Source organism: Hylobates moloch, unplaced genomic scaffold (assembly GCF_009828535.3).
Source record: "Hylobates moloch isolate HMO894 unplaced genomic scaffold, HMol_V3 SCAFFOLD_5, whole genome shotgun sequence".
NCBI classification, from domain to species: Eukaryota; Metazoa; Chordata; class Mammalia; order Primates; family Hylobatidae; genus Hylobates; species Hylobates moloch.
The window spans coordinates 28800032-28820769 of NW_026652280.1; the positions used below are offsets into that span (position 1 = coordinate 28800032).

Sequence of the window (20738 nt, forward strand, 5' to 3'; positions counted from 1 at the left end):
AACTTTTGTGCACAATGGACATTATCCAGAAAGTGCAAAGACAGCCCACAGAATGGGAGAAAATATTTGTAAATCATATGTCTGGTAATAGTCTCGTATTCAGAATATATAAAGAATTCCTACAACTCAGAAAAAGACAAACAACCCAACTGACAATGAGCAAAGGATTTGAATGGAAATTTCTCCAAAGAAGATATATAAATCACCAACAAGCACACGAAAAGATGCTTAGCCTCATTAGTCATTAGGGGAATGCAAATAAAAACCACAAAGGACAGACCACTTCATACCTACTAAGATGGATCTAGTAATAATAACAATAATAATGGAAAATAAAAGTTGGTAAGGATGTGGAGAAATTGGAACCCTCATACGTTGCTCATGGGAATGTAAAATGGTGTAACCACTGTGGAAAACAGTTTGGTGGTTCTTCAAAAAGTTAAACATAGAATTACCATATGATGGCCAGGCTCGGTGGCTAACGCCTATAATCCTGACACTTTGAGAGGCTGAGGTAGGTGGATCACTTGAGGTCAGGAATTCAAGACCAGCCTGGCCAACATGGTGAAACCCCATGTCTACTAAAAATACAAAAGTTATCCAGGCATGGTGGTGTGCGCCTGTAATCCCAGCAACTCAGGAGGCTGAGGCAAGAGAATCCCTTGAACCCAGGAGGCAGAGGTTGCAGTGAGCTACTGCACTCCAGCCTGGGAGACACAGTAGGACTCTGTCTCAAAAAAAAAAAAAAAAAAAAAAAGAATTACCACATGAATTCTTTTGCATGTGGTAATTAAAATTCTTTTTCATGTGGCCATAAAAAAGAATGAAATACTGATACATGCTACAACATGCATGAACCTTGAAAACAATATACTAAGAAAAAGAAGCCAGTTACATATGATCACAATAATGTATGAGTCCATATATGTGAAATATTCCGAATAGGCAAATCCATCAAGACAGAAGGCAGATTAACATTGCCTGAGGCTGGGGAAGGATGGAATAGGGAGTGAACGCCTAATGGGTGCAGGGTTTTGTTTTGGGGTGATGAAAAAGTTTTGGTATTAGACAGAGGTAGTGATTGCAGAACATTGTTTAAATGGCTAATTGTATGTTACATGGATTTCACCTAAGTTAAAAGAAAATCATCAGGTTACTCATACCTACAAAGTACAATTGAAATCAAGCTCTTTAGAAGTCAGAGTCCTTCACAGCTGGCCTTTAACTAGCCTCTGTAGCCTATCTTCTGCCTCTCTCCTACTATGTTAATTGTTATTGCTACCATCACCATGTACTGCATAGGATCCCGTTGACTCCCAATGTGTCATATACGCTCTGCCTCTGCTTCCAAGCTGACCAGTGTGCTTTGGGAAGTCTCCACCAGCTTTTCCAGCTCGTGGTCCTCTCTCGACTCCAGTGGCTCTTAACTTTATGCCCTACACATGTATACATATGCAACAAACCTGCACGTTGTGCACATGTACCCTAGAACTTAAAGTATAAAAACAAACAAAAAACAACTTTATGCCCTTGCCACTCAGAGCATAGTACCTGCTTGGAATCCCCTGGGAGCTTGGAAGAAAGGCGGAATCTCGAGTTCCCGCTGCAGACACACTGAACAAGATCTTCAAATTATTTTAGTGCACATTAATGTTTGAGAAGTGCTGGTTTGTACTAGTTGGCCCCAAGTCAGGCTGTGGATCAGAATCACTTGGTAAGCTATGTTTATGTATATTATATTCAATAATACATGCACATGGTAAAATTACAAGCTGTACATATACAAAAAAGGTGAAAAAAGTAAGTTTCCCTCCAATTTCAGTTCCTCGGATTTCCAGCCCAGAGGCCATCTGTCTTAATGTTTCTTGTGTATTTTTCCTCCTTCTATGCATATGCAAGCATATATGTACATATGTATTTCCTGCCCTCATTTTGATTTTACACAAGTGGTAACATACTGTACACATGGATTTGCACTTTTCACTCAACAGTATATCATGGAGATTATTTTAGCACATGTTGATCTGCCCAATATTCTTCTTAGTGATTGCCTAGCAGTCATTGTAAAGTTGTATAGTTGTAATATATGTAATTTTATGTTCAAACCATTGGCTGGGCACAGTGGCTCAAGCCTATAATCCCAACACTTTGGGAGGCTGAGGCAGAAGGATTGCATGAGCCCAGGAGTTTGAGACAAGACTGGACAAAGTAAAAAAAAAAAAAATTAATTGGGTGTGGTGGCATGCACCTGTGGCCTCAGCCACTCAGAGGCTGTGGCGGGGGGATTGCTTGACCTGGGAGGTTGAAGCTGCAGTGAACTGTATTCCTGCCACTGCACTCCAGCCTGGGAGACAGAGCAAAACCCTGTCTCGAACCCCTGCCCCACTCCCTCTTCCCCTGCCCAAACCATTAAAGAACACAATATGGTTTATTACAGTGCTATGGTGGCTATCCTTTGTGTATATCTTTGAACATATGATGTGCTAATATCTATAGGATTAAAGAATTGCCAATTACATGCGCTTTAAAGTGTTAAGAGTTAGTGCCAAATCCTCTCTAAAAAGAGGTACCGATTTACATTCTTGGAGAACTTTTAAAAACACAAAATTTGAGGCTACTCTGTATTTCAATTCATGAGAACTCTGTGGGCAGAGCCTGGGAATCTCCATTTTACTTCTTTGGTGAGAGTGATAAATCTGCAGAATGGAGTGGGGAACTAGAGGGCAGATCCCCCTTGACCCCCAAGCTGCTATTCCTCTTGGGCTGCCTTGGGTTGCTATTTATCTATGTGACTGTTCAATCTCCTCATCACGGTGGAAGGTTCCTAAAGACAGGCCTCGGGATTGCTGCCTCTTTATATTCTTACCCCAGTACAATGCATTGTACAACAATGTTTGTTGATAATGAGTGTCTGTGGCTCATGTGATTTTTTCTTTTCTTTTTTTAGTTCCATGGACCAAAGACAGAGGGGAATCCTGGGCCAGCCCCTTTCCACCCCTACTTCCCAGCCCAAGCAGAAAAGGACATCAATAATATGTTTCTTTTCCAAGGTCTGACACAAAATATTATGAACAAATTTCTCCTCCCAGGAGCTGTTTTGTAAGATGTATGTTTGCTTGGTCTGCAGTTAGTTAGGCCTGCTCCACTGAAGTTCCTTCTGAAAAAACTTTGATGACAGTTCTTTTAACATGGAAAGGATGTTTACAGGATGACAGGAAGATTAGTTGAGAATAATTTAACTTGCTGTTAACTTAATAAACAAATATGGAATGAGGCCAGGTGTGGTGGCTCACGCCTGTAATCCCAGCACATTGGGAGACTGAGGCAGGCGGATCACTTGAGCTCAGGAGTTCTAGACCAGCCAGCAACATGGCAAAACCCTGTCTCTACCAAAAACACAAAAATTAGCTGGGCATGGTGGCATGCACCTGTAGTCCCAGCTACTCAGGGCTGAGGTGGGAGGATTGCTTGAGCCCAGGAAGTAGGGGTTGCAGTGAGTTGAGATTGTGCCACTGCACTGCAGCCTGGGTGACAGAGTGAGATACTGTCTTAAATAAAATAAAATAAAAAAAAAGGTAAGATAAAAAACGAATGAACTGTAACGAAAATCCAGGAATACTAATGAAGCTTGGAAATCACCAAATCTCATCCATAGCACCACTGAGATAGCTGAATCTCAAGCCAGTCTCCCCCTCTAGGCCCCTTTCTAAGGATGGTGGGGTGGTGGCTTTTGTCTTCTTTGATCTTGTCTGGATCTTTCATCATCTGGATTCTGACTCTAGTACATGTTGCTGTATTCTGGGTCCTGCTGTACACCAGGGTCTTCCTGCATGAGAGCTCGTAGGCTTGCTACAAAGGCTCAGAGACTAGCCTATCTCTTGCCCCATCCCTGGCCCTGCAATTACTTAGAGTTTAGTGTTTGTGTTTGTTTGTTTGTTTGTTTGTTTTGGAGACAGAGTCTCGCTCTGTTGCCCAGGCTGGAGTGCAATGGCGTGATCTCAGCTCACTGCAACTTCCGCCTCCCAGGTTCAGGCAATTCTCCCTGCCTCAGCCTCCCAAGTAGCTGGGATTACAGGTATCCGCCACCACACCCAGCTAATTTTTTGTATTTTTATAGAGACGGGGTTTCAGGGTTTCGCCATGTTGGCCAGGCTAGTCTCGAACTCCTGACCTCAGGCAATCCACCTGCCTCGGCCTCCCAAAGTGCTGGGATTACAGGCGTGATAGAGTTTAGTTCTTGAAGTGCAGGTTTCTGCATCAGACACACAGTGTTCCCCAATTTGCATTATTCATGTATTTCTCTTCCTGCTCTTAATTGCATGCTCAGATGTATGCATTCTGGAGTTGGGATATCCTTTAAATGCCCTGAAATGTTTGTAGATGTGTACTAGATCAATCCTGAAATGTTTGTAGATGTGTACTAGATCAGTCCTGAAATGTTTGTAGATGTGTACTAGATCAGTCCTGAAATGTTTGTAGATGTGTACTAGATGTTTGCAGATATGCTTTTCTAATTGTGTCAAGTGCTATTGAGAGGTTGAGTAAGGTGACTACTGAGAACTGACCCTTGGAATTAGTCATATGGCAGGGTAGGGGCGAGGGGACATTAGGCTGATTGCAGAGGGTTCAAGAGGCAATGGGAGGAGACAAACGGGAGAAAACAAGTATAGATGTCTTTCAAGGCATTTGGCTACGAAGGAGAGCAGAAAAATGGGAAAGAACTGGAGAAGAAGGGGTAAAGGGAGCTCTTTGAGGAGTTACGGCACACCTTTCCATGTGAAACGGATCCCTATTCCCAGGTCACATCAACACTGATCAAGTCCTCTTTTTTCAACTTCTATCACACCCATAGCTGCTCTAGAGCCCCTCCCCATAATCTCCTAAACCTACCTCAACACTAGCCTGCATTATCTTTATTGCCCTCTTTCTCCATCAATTTCTTCATTATGTAGACCAAATGAGTACTTCTCCAACAAAACCCAGGCATCTTTAATAGGAGAAAGAAGGGGTAAAACTGAGCAGGCAATCGCGGGATTGCCCTCCCTCTTTAGGGGGAGGGATTGAGGTTGGCATTGGGTATGACTCTGAACACTCCCAAATTAATACATTTTTGACCTATCACCCAGGTCTCTTGGAAACTGAGGTTCCAGAAGCGGGAGCCTCTGAAGAATGTGTTTTTCATCTTGGCAGAAAAAGCTCGGGACCCCAATGCTAAAAAGCGTCACATGGCAATGAGAAGCCTGGGAACCATGGCCTGTGAAGCCCCTGACAAGGTAGGGAAGGAGAGTGGGGCTCAGCCAGCCCCCCAAGCCTCTCCAACCCTCTTGGTGTGGAGACTCCAGGGCTGGAGTATGGTCTCTGTTATATTAGTTATCTATGACCCCGGAACAAACCATCACACACTTAGCGGCTTACAGCAACACGTGTTGATTATCTCGGGTTTTCACGGGTCAGGAGTCCAGGTGCAGCTCAGCTGGGTCGTCTGCTCAGGATCTCACGAGGCTGCAATCAAGTGTCTGCCAGACTGCATTCCTTCCTGAAGCTCAGGGTTCACTTACATGGTTGTTGGCAGAATTCAGTTACTTCCCGTTGTGGGACAGAGGTTTCTGTTTTTTTGCCTGCTGTATGCTGGGGGCCACTTTCAATGCCTAGAGGCCACTCTCTCACAGCAGGCAGCTCACTTCCTCCAGGCCAGCAGGAGGGTATCGCCTCCTCCTGTCTGCTAAGATAGAGTCTTATGGGCTGGGCCATAGTGGCTCATGCCTGCAGTCCCAGCACTTTGGGAGGCCAAGGCAGGCGGACCACTTGAGGTCAGGAGTTCAAGACTAGCCTGGCCAACATGGTGAAACCCTGTGTCTTTTATATTTTTGTAAAAATACAAAAAATTAGCCAGGCATGGTAGCATGCGCCTGCAATCTCAGCTACTCGGGAGGCTGAGGCATGAGCAGAGGTCACACCAGGCACTCCAGCCTCAGCGACAGAGCGAGACTCCATTTCAAAAAAAAAAAAAGAGTCTTATGCAATGTAAAGTCATGTCCGTAGGCTGGAAGCAAGTCACAGGTTCCTTCTGCACTCAAGGGGAGGAGACTCATTCAGGGTGTCACTCATTCAGGGTCATCTTAGGCTCATGACACTTCAGCAATATCAGCTGTGGGAGACAGAGCTGCAGGAAGAATAAACTCACAGCTGTTACCCTTCCTGGTGAATTTAAGTGATTTTTTTTCTAGTAATTTATGTTTGTTTCATAAAAGATATTTTTCCCACCTCCTCCTTTACCATCTGCCAACTTCAGTGCTCATTTTGTCTCCTCCCCAGTATAAAGGTATCTAGTTCTCCCCAGGCCCTGAGATCACCCAGGTCTGCCGCCCTATTTGAAGAGCCCCACCCAGCCTCACCCACCCACATGCCACACTCCAGATTGCTCTTTCTGTTTTCCTTCCTAGGCTGAGTTGGGCTCTTGGGTTGGGTATATGGAAGCATTTATATTTTAATGAGAGTTGTGCAGATCTTGAAAAAAACCCTGGTCTGTTAGTTCAAGTCCTAGGTTATTAGTAGCTTAGATGTGGGGTTGCTTTTCAACCTATGGGGAGCAATTCTTGTGCTATTAATGCTTTTCAAACCTTGGTGACAGTTGAGAAAGTATAAGAAAATTGTCCTCGACCTGCTGGTGTATGGACTGTATGACCCTGTGAATTTGGAAGTCATCCATGAGAGTATGAAGACTCTGATCGTCATTCTGGGCAAGATCCAGGGGAAAGGTTTGGGTTCCTTCTTCATAGACATCACCCTTCAGACCAGGACTTTATTAGATGATGTAAGTATATTAAAAAAATTCTGGGTTATTGAAATCAAAATGGGATTAGAAATGTGACTGTGGGGCTGGGTGCTGTGGCTCACGCCTGTAATCCCAGCACTTTGGGAGGCCGAGGTTGATGGATCACGAGGTCAGGAGATCGAGACAATCCTGGCCAACATGGTGAAACCCTGTCTTTACTAAAATACAAAAAACTAGCTGGGCATGGTGGTGCATGCCTGTAGTCCCACCTACTCGGGAGGCTGAGGCAAAAGAATCGCTTGAACTTGGGAGGTGGAGGTTGCAGTGAGCCGAGATTGCGCCACTGCACTCCAGCCTGGCAATAGAGCAAGACTCCATCTCAAATTAAAAAAAAAAAAAACAAGAAAGAAATGTGAGCCGTGGGTGGTTTGTTGCTGTGGGAACAAGGTCTCTATTATTCACTTATTTATTAACACATCTTGTTGGGAGACTAGTACTGTGCTAGGTGTTGGGAGGACATATAAAGATGTATAGAATTTTATCTCTACCCCTCAAGGGTTTTTTTGTTTGTTTGAGACAGAGTCTCACCCTGTCACCCAGGCTGGAGTGCAATGGCGTGATCTCGGCTCATTGCAACCTCCATCTTCTGGGCTCAATTGATCTTCCCACCTCAGCCTCCCAAGTAGCTGGGACTATAGGCACATGCCACCACGGCTGGCTATTTTTTGTATTTTTGGTAAAGATGGGTTTTCACTATATTGCCCAGGCTAGTCTCAAACTCCTGGGCTCAAATACCCACCTGCCTTGGCTTCCCAAAGTGTTGGGATTACAGGCGTGAGCCACTGTGCCTGGCGAGTTTTCATCTTAACAGAGAAGTGGGTATATGTACACCGATGATAATGTACACTGATGACGATGTACACTGATTGACTAACATGTAGTCAATGCTCTCTTATAAATGTGGCAATAGCAATGATTAGCATCTAATGAGCCCTCACTGTGTGCCAGGCACAGTGCTAGGCAGTTTACATGAATCATCTCATACAATCTTCACAATAACCCTGTGAGATGGGCACTGAAATTATCCTCACTTTGTAGACAAGGAAACCAAGGCACAGAAAGGTTAGGACTTGCCCAAGTTCACAGAGCCAGGAAGTGGACATGCCAGCAGTTCCTCTGACTATAGGGCTACACTCAACTACCGAATGACAAATTGGGCTAAGCAAAAAGTGCACCGGTACATTGTTCAGCCCGAAACTGAGAAGAGTCAAGACCTACAAAACAGCAAACAGACCTTTTATTTACTCCCAGAGAGATTTGCATCTCCCCACACCTTAATTCTCTCTGGAGCCACATGGTGAGAGCCAGATGTGTCAGCAGCACAGAAGGGGAGAAGAGGCCTTGAACTTATGTAACTTGGAGCTCATATAGGAGCTGGGCACATGTGTCCCACCTGCTCCAGAGACACAGAGGGATTTTTGCTCTTGAATGTAAGCCAGTGCTCTGTGGGGAGGGAGCGGGGGAAGGTCCCTACTTACCACCCTGGAGTGTAAGCAGATGTCTCCGGGGAGATGGCTCTAAATCTCTCAGAGGTGCCATCTGAACTTCCAGGACTTGTTTGTCATTCAACCACTTATTTTTTTTTTGAGACAGGGTCTTGCTCTATTGCCCAGGCTGGAGTGCAGTAGCAGGAACAGAGCTCACTGCAGCCTCAACCTCCCAGGCTCAAGCAATCCTCCCACCTCAGCCTCCTGAGTGGCTGGGACCACAAGTGCATGCCACTATGCCTGGCTAATTCTTGTAGTTTTTGTAGAGATGGGGTCTCACTATGTTGCCCAGGCTGGTCTCTAACTGGGCTCAAGTGATTCTCCTGTCTCGGCCTCCCAAAGGGCTGGGATTTCAGGCATGAGACATGTGCCTGGCCTTCAACCATTTTTTTAAACCCTGGTTGCCTGGAATTTTTGAGCAGAAATCCCTGGCCATGTAGAAACACAGAAATTCTTATGCAGCGCTGTTTGCCAACGGTTTACATCTCGATTACAGATAGCACTCTTCACTATCTGAGGCCGTGCTGCTCGCCCGTGCGTGTGTTCCCAGTTAGATGGTTGTCAGACTCCTAGGGGGGCGAGCATCTGTCTTACATGTCTGTACATCTTAAAGCATTAGGGTATGGCTTTGAATGGGGTACATTCTCCATTAAAATTAGTTAAACACACACACACACACACACACACACACACACACACACACACACACTGTCACTGATAGAGCCGTGAAGATAATACAAACCTAAGCCAGGCATGGTGGTGTGTGCCACTTGAGCCCAGGAGTTGGAGGTCAGCCTGGGCAATGTAGCAAGATGCTGTCTCTAAAAAAAAAAAAAAAAAAAAAAGCAACCCTAAGACAATTTCTGTATGCATCATGTGCTAAATTTTTAAAAGATACTTCACAATATGATTAGTGGTCCTCAGTCTTGCTGGGTCTCTGTGACCTCCAGTTCTTGGTGCTGCTTCCCCCCTGTGAAGGCCCACCCCAGCCCTCCTCCCTCTGGTTTACTTGGAGGAGGACTTAGACTACAAAACACTGATATAAAAACCCGTGCACCAGGAGTCAGGTGTTTAGGTTACTACGCTGGCTCTGTTACCTGACAGTGTGATTTTGGGCAAGTTCCTTAAGTGCCTTGGGCCTTGGTCTCCTCACCTGGAAAGGTAATACTTGGACCAAACAGCTCACCTTGGAAAGAAAGAGAGGGCAGAGTCCACTGAAATGCACTCAGGGACAAACCAGCCAATCAGACTGGAAGCAGGGAGAGGTGGGAGGGTGTTGGGTGAAGAAACATGATTATTATATCCACTGCAGATAGGAGAAACTCAGACCAAAAGCAAAGAGAAGAGACTTGGCAAAAATGCTGGAGTAATAAACAGGGAACTGGTTGAATGAATTTTGGTGCAGAAAAGAAAAAGAGAAAAAAGAAAAGAAACAGAAAAATGAAAACTCCTTTATGTATTGACGTAGAAAGAGCTATCAGACTGATGAAAATTCAAGGTGCATAACAACAGTGGCATGTGCTTCCATTTATGTAAAAAAGAGGGAAAGGATTACACAATTTATACAATATACATCTTTCTTCTTTATTTTCTGGAGAGATACACACAAAACATAACTTTATTAGCTTGTGGGGAGGAAAATTTGGTGGCCGACGGAGAGGAGTAGGAAGTAGACCTACTTTTTCTGTAAAGTTTTTTGGTTATTTTGAATTTGGGGAACTTTATAAATGTATTCTATCTCCAAAACATGAAATAATGAACAAAAAATCTGGGAAGGTGGGAGTAGCACTAGTGATTTCCCAGGCTAGTCCTCTCGTCTGCTGGAGAAGAGGTTCACTGAAGCCTTTGGGCCCTCTTCAAGCCACCCCCACCCACCGAGATAAATGCTTTAGACCAGATCTCACTGCCCACCCAGTAATGTACAGCCAAGATCAATGGCTGTGATGTGTTCTGATTGACAGCTGTGATGTGTTCTGACCGATGGCTGTGATGTGTTCGGATGCAGTTGCCTTTTGGTAATGATCTGGCTTTCTTATTGTTTCATTGACGGGGACCACAGGAGAACGACAGTCTGAGATACTCGGCCTTTGTTTTGTTTGGGCAATTGGCTGCCTTTGCCGGGAGGAAATGGAAAAAATTTTTCACCAGTCAGGTTAAGCAGACACGAGATTCCCTCCTGATCCATTTACAGGACAAAAATCCACAGGTTGCCAAGGTAAGACCTTGACTCTGCAATCAACAGAGTGACATCTCTATGCTACTCATAAAGGGAGTTGCGAGTTGAGACGCCAGACCCTGGGGTTCCTGCCAGCACTGCTGTAGATACTTAGCAGCGTTTCTGTGTGCATCCTTGACAAAGTGCCTCTTTGGTGGGTAATTTCTCTTTGAGCAAGAGTGTTAGTTTCCATCTGCTCCACCTGCCCAAGCCCAGCACCTGTCAATGCTAGATAAGCTCAGGGTAATGGGGCTGGGGGCAGAGAGGCACAGATTTAATCAATGGTACAGTAGCCCACATAATGAGGATATTTATTCATGCCCAATTAGCTTTTGTCATTGTGCCTGGTATAGATTTCCCACCCATGGCTTCTTTTCTTTTCTGTTCTTTTCTCTTTTCTTTCCTTCCTTCCTTCTTTCCTTTCTTCTTTCTTTCTTTCTTTTTTTTTTTTTTGAGACAGAGTTTTGCTCTTGTTGCCCAGGCTGGAGTGCAATGGTGTGATCTTGGCTCACTACAACTTCCGCCTCTGGGGTTCAAGCGATTTTCCTGCCTCAACCTCCTGAGTAGCTGGGATTACAGGTGTCCACCACCACGCCCTGCTAATTTTTTATATTTTTAGTAGAGATGGGATTTTACCATGTTGGCCAGGCTGGTCTCGAACTCCTGACCTCAGGTGATCCACCTGCCTCAGCCTCCCAAAGTGTTGGGATTACAGGCCTGAGCCACCTCGCTGGGCTCCACCCATGACTTATTAATTTCTTCTGGTAGTTTTGTTTTATTCTTGGAGAAAATTGTATCCCAACAAGGTTGGATCAACTTCAGGCCTGCTTTGGAGTGGGATGTGGTGAACATTTCAAAACAATTGGGAGCAAAGCTTTCTACCAAACCACTTGCCTTAAGTTACTGAGAGAGAGATTAAATTTAGGAATCCAGTACTACTTTTGATGGGATAGTAACAAAGGCTGTGCTAAACTATAAAGCTACACCCTTCCCACCAGTCCCCAAATTATAGACATGGCCATTTTATAAGCATACATCCTTTAAGATTCAAATTTTGAAACTACCTGGAAGTTACTTTCACACTTTCAGTGGACCCCTGACCACAGATTGGATGCAATCCTCTAGGATACTTTTCCTTGGTTGGGATTATGGAACTCTCTAATAAATAAAATAGTAATATCATTTTTATCAGGCTTGCAAAACAACATTTCGAGCCTGTTCTCCATATCTGAAACTAAAGAAGGAATACAGCTTCCCGAGTGAAGAAGATCAAAGGAACACTAAACTCTACCGGCAGCTGGTGAGTGAGCCAGGGTAGGAGAGAATTCTCTTCTGGTCCCTGCCCTCCTGGTGGTTAACATGGAAGGTGGCCAAGCACAAGAAAGAGTTACCCCCCATAAAACGACTCAAGCCAACTATGTTTATTTTTTTATTTTTTCTTTTTTTCTGGACAGAGCCTTGCTCTGTCACCTAGAGCAAGCGCAGTGGCACCATCTCGGCTCACTGCAGCCTTCATCTCCCAGGTTCAAGCGATTCTCGTGCCTCAGCTTCCTGAGTAGCTGAGATTACAGGCGTGCACCACCACACCGGGCTAATTTTTGTATTTTTAGTAAAGATGGGGTTTCACCATGTTGCCCAGGCTGGTCTCAAATTCCTGATCTCAAGTGATCTGCCTGCCTCAGCCTCCCAAAGTGCTGGGATTACAGGCATGAGCCAGCATGCCCGGCCAAGCCAACTGTGTTTTGATTGTAATTGACCCATCATACAATGTAAATGGCAAAATGCCTAGAGGATCAAGCACAAAATATATTGGCAGTTCCAGTTTAGGTCACTAGCTGGATACAGATGATGCCTCCACCTCTCCTGCTTATCCACATGCCCTGCACTGACTACTGCCTACTAGTTATATTGTCAAGGAAGTTTGCTGAATCCCGCCCTCACGCGTACATTTGCTAATTTCTTTCAGAGCCACTATCATCCAGAGATCCTGCAGTTCTTCTATGCAAATAAAATTCTGTAAGCACAGAGCAGCAGGGAAATGGTTCTATATGAGTGCATTGCTGAGCCATCATGTTCCCCTGTTTTATCTCACTGGATGCCTCTTCTGCTTGCCTCTTGGGATTGTAATGGAAAAGAAGGTGCTGGGAGAGCAATCGAAGGCAAAAATAATACATGGAATTGTATGATTATATCTAAAGTAAAATTCTAGACTGCTTTCACTTATTTCATTTCCTCCCTATACAAATTTGATGAGCAGGTACACACTTTCTTTAAAACATTCCAAGTGTATATAGATTCAGTGCTTATTTCTCAGCTTTTTCTTTCTTAAGTTCATCTCTGTCACCTAGCTTTTCTTTTTAATACTCAATTTCTGAGGCTTAGGAGAATACTTGTTACCTTAAGGGTTTTTTTTTGTTGTTGTTTGTTTGTTTGTTTTTAGTGTATTTGCTATTGATACTTTGCTATTGATACCTTTTCTTGCCAAGATTTATTTAAAGTTGGCCAAGATACCAAGAAGGTGGCTTGCAGGGGTATCTTTGGCTTCTCATAATTTTAAACAGTCATTGCTTTCAAGATCATTCTAAACAAGAATTAATAGAGAGAAAAAAATCTATAAAGCATATGTTGAAAATCCTCAGGCTCATGATAACTTATGGGACAACAATAGTAGGTAACACTTACCAAGTGCTTACAATTTAGTGGGCACGGTCAAAGTGCTTTTTGTAAGTTCTATTTAATACTTGCGACAACCTTATGAGATAGTGAGTACTATTATTGTTCTCATTTTATAGATGAGAAAGCTAACACATAGGGAAATTAGGTAACTTGCCCCAGATAACTCAGTAAACAGTGGAGCTGGAATTCAAACATGTATGGTTTGACTTCTTGAGCCCATACTCAATAATCATGCCATCCTGCCTCTCCGTGGAATAACTGATGGATGGTTAGAAATGTTAAAAACAAAACAAATGCAAACGTCTCTGCTTCTGCTCCTCTATTAAGCCCAGTTAACCTTTGATTTTATATGTACTACGTATACATTTTTATTAATTTATGTGAGCTGAGTGTATGTTTTTATTAATTACTTTTTGGCTATTATTGCCAATTATTTTGGTGATCAATCCTAGTTATCTGAGGAGTCACATCACTCATAAAAATCACAAAAAAAACTCTCTTAGTCCCTCTCACCCTCCTTCTAACCAGATTGCATCCCAAGCTTCTATAGAAACCCATGAACTCAGTATCCAGGCCACACCCAGAGCGTTTTGTTCAAGACAATTTAAAACACGAGAGATTATAAAAGCTACAGCCAGATCTTAAATGGCATTCTGAGAACCAGGAACTCAATTTTCTGCTGTAGCTCCCAGGGACAGGGTGGTGTGACACAGATGTGGGGATAAGGAGAGCCCAAGGACGTGGGAGATGGCAGACGGAGTGGCAAGTGCCAGGCAGGAATGGATTTTCTTCCTTTCTGTTTTGAATCTGAAGAACATGACAGCAAGAGATTTTAGGAGGGACACAGGCTCAAGAGCAAATGGGTGGTTCTGAGCTGTAAGCCCCCTGCCCCTCCCCAGCACCCGCTCCCCGGATGTTGGCCTCTTTGAAATTTTGTTGCATGGTTGGTTTAAACTTGATGCAGTTCCATTAAGTGATCAGTGAGTGGTCTGAGAAATGGCTGCATGTGGTTGGCATTCAAAAAGGTGGGGATGGGGTGAGATGGGTGGGGTTACGTGCTCTAGAGTAGAAAAACCTATGCAGAGGCCGGGCGCGGTGGCTCACGCTTGTAATACCAGCACTTTGGGAGGCCGAGGCGGGCGGATCACGAGGTCAGGAGATCAAGACCACGGTAAAACCCCGTCTCTACTAAAAATACAAAAAAATTAGCCGGGTGTGGTGGCGGGCGCCTGTAGTCCCAGCTACTCAGAGAGGCTGAGGCAGGAGAATGGTGTGAACCCGGGAGGCGGAGCTTGCAGTGAGCAGAGATCGCGCCACTGCACTCCAGCCTGGGTGACAGAGCCAGACTCCGTCTCAAAAAAAAAAAAAAAAAAAGAAAAACCTATGCAGTTAATGTCCCTCTGTCAGTTAAAATTGTGGAACACGCAGTTGGGTTATTTGACTTTAAGATTCAATGGTAGCCTTTTATTTTGGTGGCCCCCAATGAGTCATGCCTCCTGATACTCATGTCCTTATTTAGTCCCTTCTGTTTGAATCTGGGCTGCCTTTGTGACTTGCTTTAATCAGGAGATTGTGATAAATGGCACTCTGCCGGGCCTAGAAACCCTGGCAGTTTCCTCGTTTGAATTGCGGGGGAAGCCAGCTGCTACATAAGAAGTTGAACTACCAGGAACAAAGGAGAGTGCCTGAGATCACCATGTGAAGGAGAACAGAAACACCCAAACCACAGCAGAGTCTGAGGCCCAGACACATGACACAAGTTGTCCCTTCCAGACAGACCCTAGCTGTTGAAGCTACTCCAGCTGCCACCATATGGAAAAGAGACGAGCGTCTCCATCAAGCCCATCTCAATTGCAGAAGCATGAACAAAGAATCAAATGATTGTTGTTTTAAGTCATTAACCTTTGGGATAATTTGTCACACAGCAATAAGTAACCAAAGAAGATTCCTTATTATTAACTGTTGTCTTGGCTAATTTTGTTTTGCTCTTCATAAGTCCTCTTCGAGTTTAAATTCTATTTCCAGAAATTTATATTATCATGAAATTTGGTGGCAAGAGCAAGGGACCATGTTTTTTTTGTTTGTTTGTTTGTTTCTGTTTCTCACCATACCTATCACAGGGCCTGGCCATGTGATTAAGGAACATTTGCTGAATGACTAAATGATTCCAAATTGTAGAGGGAATAAAGTCTAACGTCCAGTCTGCCATTTCAGGCTTTCAACCTTCCTTTTCTTCTGTTACTCTCTTTGCTTCAGCCAAGTTTGGGTCCTTTCTCTTCTCTCAACATGTCTTGTTCTCCTACACCCCCTCACCTTTGTTCAGTCTGCTATTTCACCTGGACTAACATGCACGCACACACACATTTCACGTGTATATCTTATCTGTACTCCAACACCTAGGTCAAAGTCCTGATCCCCCCAATCAGGGGAGAGCTTGAGTCTCTGAATTCCCAGAATATTCTAGCAATATTATACTACTTATATCTTATCTGAAAAGTTTTTTTTTTCTATATGTCTTTATGTTCCCCTCCCCCCCCCCCGTTAGATTGAAATTACAGAAGGCAGGGCTCTATCTTGTACATCATTGTATCTTCCCGGTGACTGCAAAAGTACTCTGTAAATGAATGTTGATTGGGGGAAAAATGTCAGAAAATAATCTGAAGCTGTCACTCCTTCCTGGGAGGAATCCATTTTGACAAATGAGGGTCATTGATTTCATTCCTTATAACCAATGTACAGGTTACTTTTATGCTTGTGCATTTCAAGTTTCCCCTTCCCCATGTTTATTTGAATGCCAACCCAAAGGTAATGTTTTGACATTTCTTAATTTTGAACATTAATTTTGAACCTTATTGAGCAGTTGAATGAAAGAAAGAAAAAAGGAAGTTCAAGTGCCCTGCCCCCAATGCTAAGTGCTCAAGGTAAAGAAGGAATGTTCAAGTGCCCTGCCCCTCATGCTAAGTGCTCAGGGTAGAGCTAGGCTTGGTCCCCTGTGTCCCTGGTGCTCATGAGATGGGTCTTTTTTTATTTTTGAGATGGAGCCTCGCTCTGTCACCCAGGCTGGAGTGCAATGGCACGATCTCGGCTCACTGCAACCTCCACCTCCCGGGTTTAAGCGATTCTCCTGTCTCAGCCTCCTGAGTAGCTGAGACTGCAGGTGCCTGCCACCACACCCGGCTAATTTTTGTATTTTTTGTAGAGACAGGGTTTCACCATGTTGGCCAGGCTGGTCTCGAACTCCTGACCTCAAGTGATCTGCCCACCTTGGTCTTCCAAAGTGCTGGGATTACAGGCGTGAGCCACTGCGCCCAGCTGAGATAGGTCTTTGTTAAAGGGGAGAGGGAAGTGGTGGAGAGAGAGGAGAGAAAATGACAAAGGAGGAGGCTGAGAATCTAACAGGTGTGACCAATTCTGCTAATCAATGAGCGCAGAAGCCTGTGAACTTCCAGTCAATAGACCACTTAATTGGGGGAACACTTCACACGTTATAAAAAAGCACTAGAGTGTTTTGAAAGCGAGAAACAACAGCCGTGTAGTATAGCTAGCAGTTAGTGTTGTACGGAAGACATATTTGTGTGTTTCTAAGTTTGCTGCAATGAGCATGTCTTACTTTCATAGTTATAAAACACATGCAAAAGTGCCCTTTTAAAATGAAAAAAAGTCCATGAATGTAAGTGATATATATGCTTTGGAAAGCCTGGGACAGTCATTGTTTACTCTCAATAGTATGTGTTTGCCTTTGTCCTTTTGAGACATTTTGTTTTAATCTGTTGATGACAATAACCTGTTGATAATATAACTTGACAAATAAAATGACTTATGATTGATTATCATTTTATTTATGTTACTGAACTTACATTAAATTCATCTCACCACAGTAGAGTAAATCTTTTGTTCCTTTATTTCCATGTTAAATGGTTTCAGAAAAACCCTGGCTTCTAGATAAACCCAACACATCCTAATTTACTGAGGAGGGATGATTTGATATGCAAAGGCACCTCTTATTTACCAAGTTAAGCACAGACTCCCAAGCCAGACTTCTAAGATTCCTTATAATAAACACCAACCTAGAATTTCCTGTGATGCTTCAATTCCTACTATCTGGAATACTTTCCAGTTCCTTGGTTCTATCAGCCATTCCCTGGACTGATTCCAAATGCCCTCTTCTTCAGAGGTAGAGCAGAGCTGCTGGGCTCTGCCATTTAGCCAGGTGTGGGCAAGTCAGTGCACCAAATCTCAGTGTGCTGATCTGTGAAATGGAGACAATAACCCAATGTATAGAAATGCTGGGCTGCAAAGATTCAATTAAGTCACACTGAGCACTTGGCAGAGTGCTTGGTACATAGAAGGTGCTCAGGAAATGTTATTTTTGTTCCTCATTCCCAAAAAACTCTCCGGTCATTATTTCTTCTCTTATTGAAGCTGCCCAGGTCTTCAGACAGGTCCATTGGTAATTTGAGCATTAACCTGATCCACTAGTCCTGCAGGTAGCCTCCATATCCTTTATTAGTTCTCCAAGAATGTGGCTTTGAGCCTTGCCTGACATGGGTGTTCAGTAAAGATTGGTTGAATTCATCGAGTTGCAAATGCTGGCATTTTGACCAAGTAGGAATCTGTCACCTGATAGGTTTTGGAATTTTAATACAGATAAGAATCATAACAATGAGAATAGCAAGTGGTTCTTTCCCACTCGGCCCTTTGGGGTGCTGTGATTGCTCAGAACGGGAGCAGTGCATTTTTATGCTCTAGAGATGGTTTCAATAGGCCCTGTTCATTCCATCCTAATATTCCCAACAGCTCTGTTAAGAATTCTGTATTGTATCTTTTAAGCAAGCTCTTGTTAATAATTAATACCCTACCTTCTTTTTCTGAGGGTGATGCTATTAATCATGTTCCTTTCAAGCAGATGAATTTCCTACAGCAGTTTGCAAATGTTAACCAGGTAATGGCCCAAATATCTCCCTGCAAGAAGAAAATGTTTTTCAGAAATGCAGATCAGAGAGTTAAAAATGTCATTTCCTAAGCGACACTGCTAGAGGCACATGCCTCTGCCACAGCAAAAATGCGATCAGAAATCCAAAGCTTTTCAACCCGCCTGCCTGACTGCATCAGCAGATATAACCAGCCGCTGGAAGAGGAGAGAAGCTCAATTCTCAAATGTGACATCATGCGGGCTGAAAGGACACTACATTTGGTATCAGAAGACCCGGCTTTACACTCTGACTCTATCATTCACTAGCTGGTTATCTTGAGCAAGTCACATAACCTCTCAGAGCCTTGGGGTCTTCATTTGTCAAGTGTGGTAAGACCCACAGCACAAGATACTCTGACGATCAGATGAGACAGTCCATGTAAACTGTGGAACATTACTCCCAAATGGAGTGTTCCTGTTTACATGGTAGCCACTCATGATTGGAGCCTATTTAAACAAGGTGGAGGATGGAGAGAATGAAATAAAATGTTAACACAGATCTCAATTTATTTATTTATTTGAGACAGAGTCTCGCTCTGCTGCCCAGGCTGGAGTTCAGTGTGGCGCTATCCTGGCTCACTGCAAACTCCGCCTCCCAGGTCCAAGCAATTCTCCTTCCTCAGCCTCCCAAGTGGCTGGGATTACAGGCATATATCACCACGCCCGCTAATTTTTGTATTTTTAGGAGAGATGGGGTGTTGGCCAGGCTGGTCTTGAACTCCTGACCTCAAGTGATCCGCCCGCCTTGGCCTCCCAAAGTACTGGGATTACAGGCATGAGCCACTGTGCCCAGCCTACTTGTGGCCAGGTGCCACAGATTTTAATTTAAAATAAATAATAAAATAAATAAATAATAATAAATAATAAAACAATATAAATAAATAGTATAAATAAAAATAAAAAATAAAAGCACCAAGTAATCACTATGCATAAATATCTTAAAAATATAAACGCAATAAAATTAGGTAGATGCATTGTTTCACATAAGGCTGTTTTTTCCAGATACTAAGTACCAATTACATGTCAAATAGGATTCAGTTTACAAGTTTAACACCTACCTATTTTGTACAATTTAGTTATATCCAAACTTTTTTGGTATGATAGAAAGAATAACATTCAGAAATTGTAGAAAACCTGACTCTTTTCCTTTAAGTTACTCTAATAGTAAGATCAAGTTTAAGTAGCCTGGGTGTGGTGGCTTACACCTGTAATCTCAGCACTTTGGGAGGCCGAGGCAGGCGGATCACGAGGTCAAGAGATGGAGACCATCCTGGCCAACATGGTGAAATCCTGTCTCTACTAAAAATACAAAAATTAGCTGGGCGTGGTGGCACATGCCTGTAGTCCCAGCTACTTGGGAGGCTAAGGCATGAGAATGGCGTGAATCCGGGAGGTGGAGCTTGCAGTGAGCTGAGATCGCACCACTGCAGTCCAGTCTAGTGACAGAGGGAGACTCCGTCTCAAAACAAAAAAAGGAAAAAAAGTTTAAGTAAAAAACTAATTAAACTCCATTAGGGAAAAATGAAAATTTTATATGTTTGGATTTAAATCTACTAGAGTGACAGTTGATTTACTAGCTCCCAACAAGCCTGAGAAGAGGAAGCCCAGGAATGTGAGATTTTCTGACGAGTAAGATCTACACACTATGCGGAGCAATGGATTAAATTAATTTAAAGCTAGTGAGCTCATTTTACAACTTAAAGGAACAAATTCAATTTCCTAAATAAAAATTTTATGACTTCCCCGTCTCTACTAAAAATACAAAAAATTAGCCGGGGGTGGTGGCAGGCGCCTGTAGTCCCAGCTACTCAGAGAGGCTGAGGCAGGAGAATGGCGTGAACCCGGGAGGCGGAGCTTGCAGTGAGCCGAGATTGCACCACTGCACTCCAGCCTACAGAGCGAGACTCCGTCTCAAAAAAAAAAAAAAAAAAATTTATGACTTAAGGGAACAAACACAATTTCCTATAGTAAACACGGTTTGCTTATTTACGTGGTTAAACTATTTGTATTTATGTCTGGTGTCCTCCCATTAACTATCAATAAACCAAGAGAGGGTTTATTATGAAGGTAATAGAATTCGCATAGTTAAATCTGTTTAATCTTAAAAGACCTTTGCCCTACCTGGATCTGTGATTATACCAGGACTTAACGATTGACCTGCTCACTCTTTATCTTTCCCAAGAAAAGTAAGGGCTGGCCTACCATTTTGGATTTCCCAAGGCTTTTCATGAAATAAGATGGAGACTTAGATGTGAACAAATGAGGTCTGCCTAAGAAATAAAAACCTATAACTTCCGGTTTCCCCAGCATTGATGCAAGACTGTCTCCAACTGGCTGTGTGACTGCCCCCAACGGGCTATAGGATGGGGAGGAGTCTGAGCTGGTGGGGTTGGTTTATCCATCTCTAAGGGGTGTTCAAATCTTGCCCTCTCTGCTTCTATGTGTTTCTGGAGCTGGAGCCTGTGGTGTGGCCAATGGCAGGCAGCCTGTGGCAGAAAGTTGAGCTTTAGAGCTTCTACTTTCAAAGTTCTTTAGATAAGAGAGCAGTTCATG

The 20738-nt window shown here is 43.5% G+C and overlaps 1 protein-coding gene across 5 annotated transcripts in view; it reads left to right on the top strand.

Annotated features, from left to right (window-relative positions):
* Nucleotides 1-17100, top strand: part of MRO (maestro) — a 30081-nt gene extending 12981 nt beyond the window's left edge. For 4 of the 5 annotated variants that reach the window (XM_032152273.2, XM_058438337.1, XM_032152274.2 and 1 more), the window contains 6 exons: nt 2948-3050; nt 5127-5273; nt 6632-6814; nt 10382-10537; nt 11730-11837; nt 12504-17100. In XM_032152273.2, coding sequence (XP_032008164.1) covers nt 2952-3050; nt 5127-5273; nt 6632-6814; nt 10382-10537; nt 11730-11837; nt 12504-12557 — 747 coding nt within the window. In that variant the 5' untranslated portion in view covers nt 2948-2951 and the 3' untranslated portion in view covers nt 12558-17100. The remainder of the gene's footprint in view (nt 1-2947; nt 3051-5126; nt 5274-6631; nt 6815-10381; nt 10538-11729; nt 11838-12503) is intronic. The other variant, XM_032152282.2, reaches the window with a different exon arrangement.
* Nucleotides 17101-20738: the final 3638 nt, after the last annotated feature.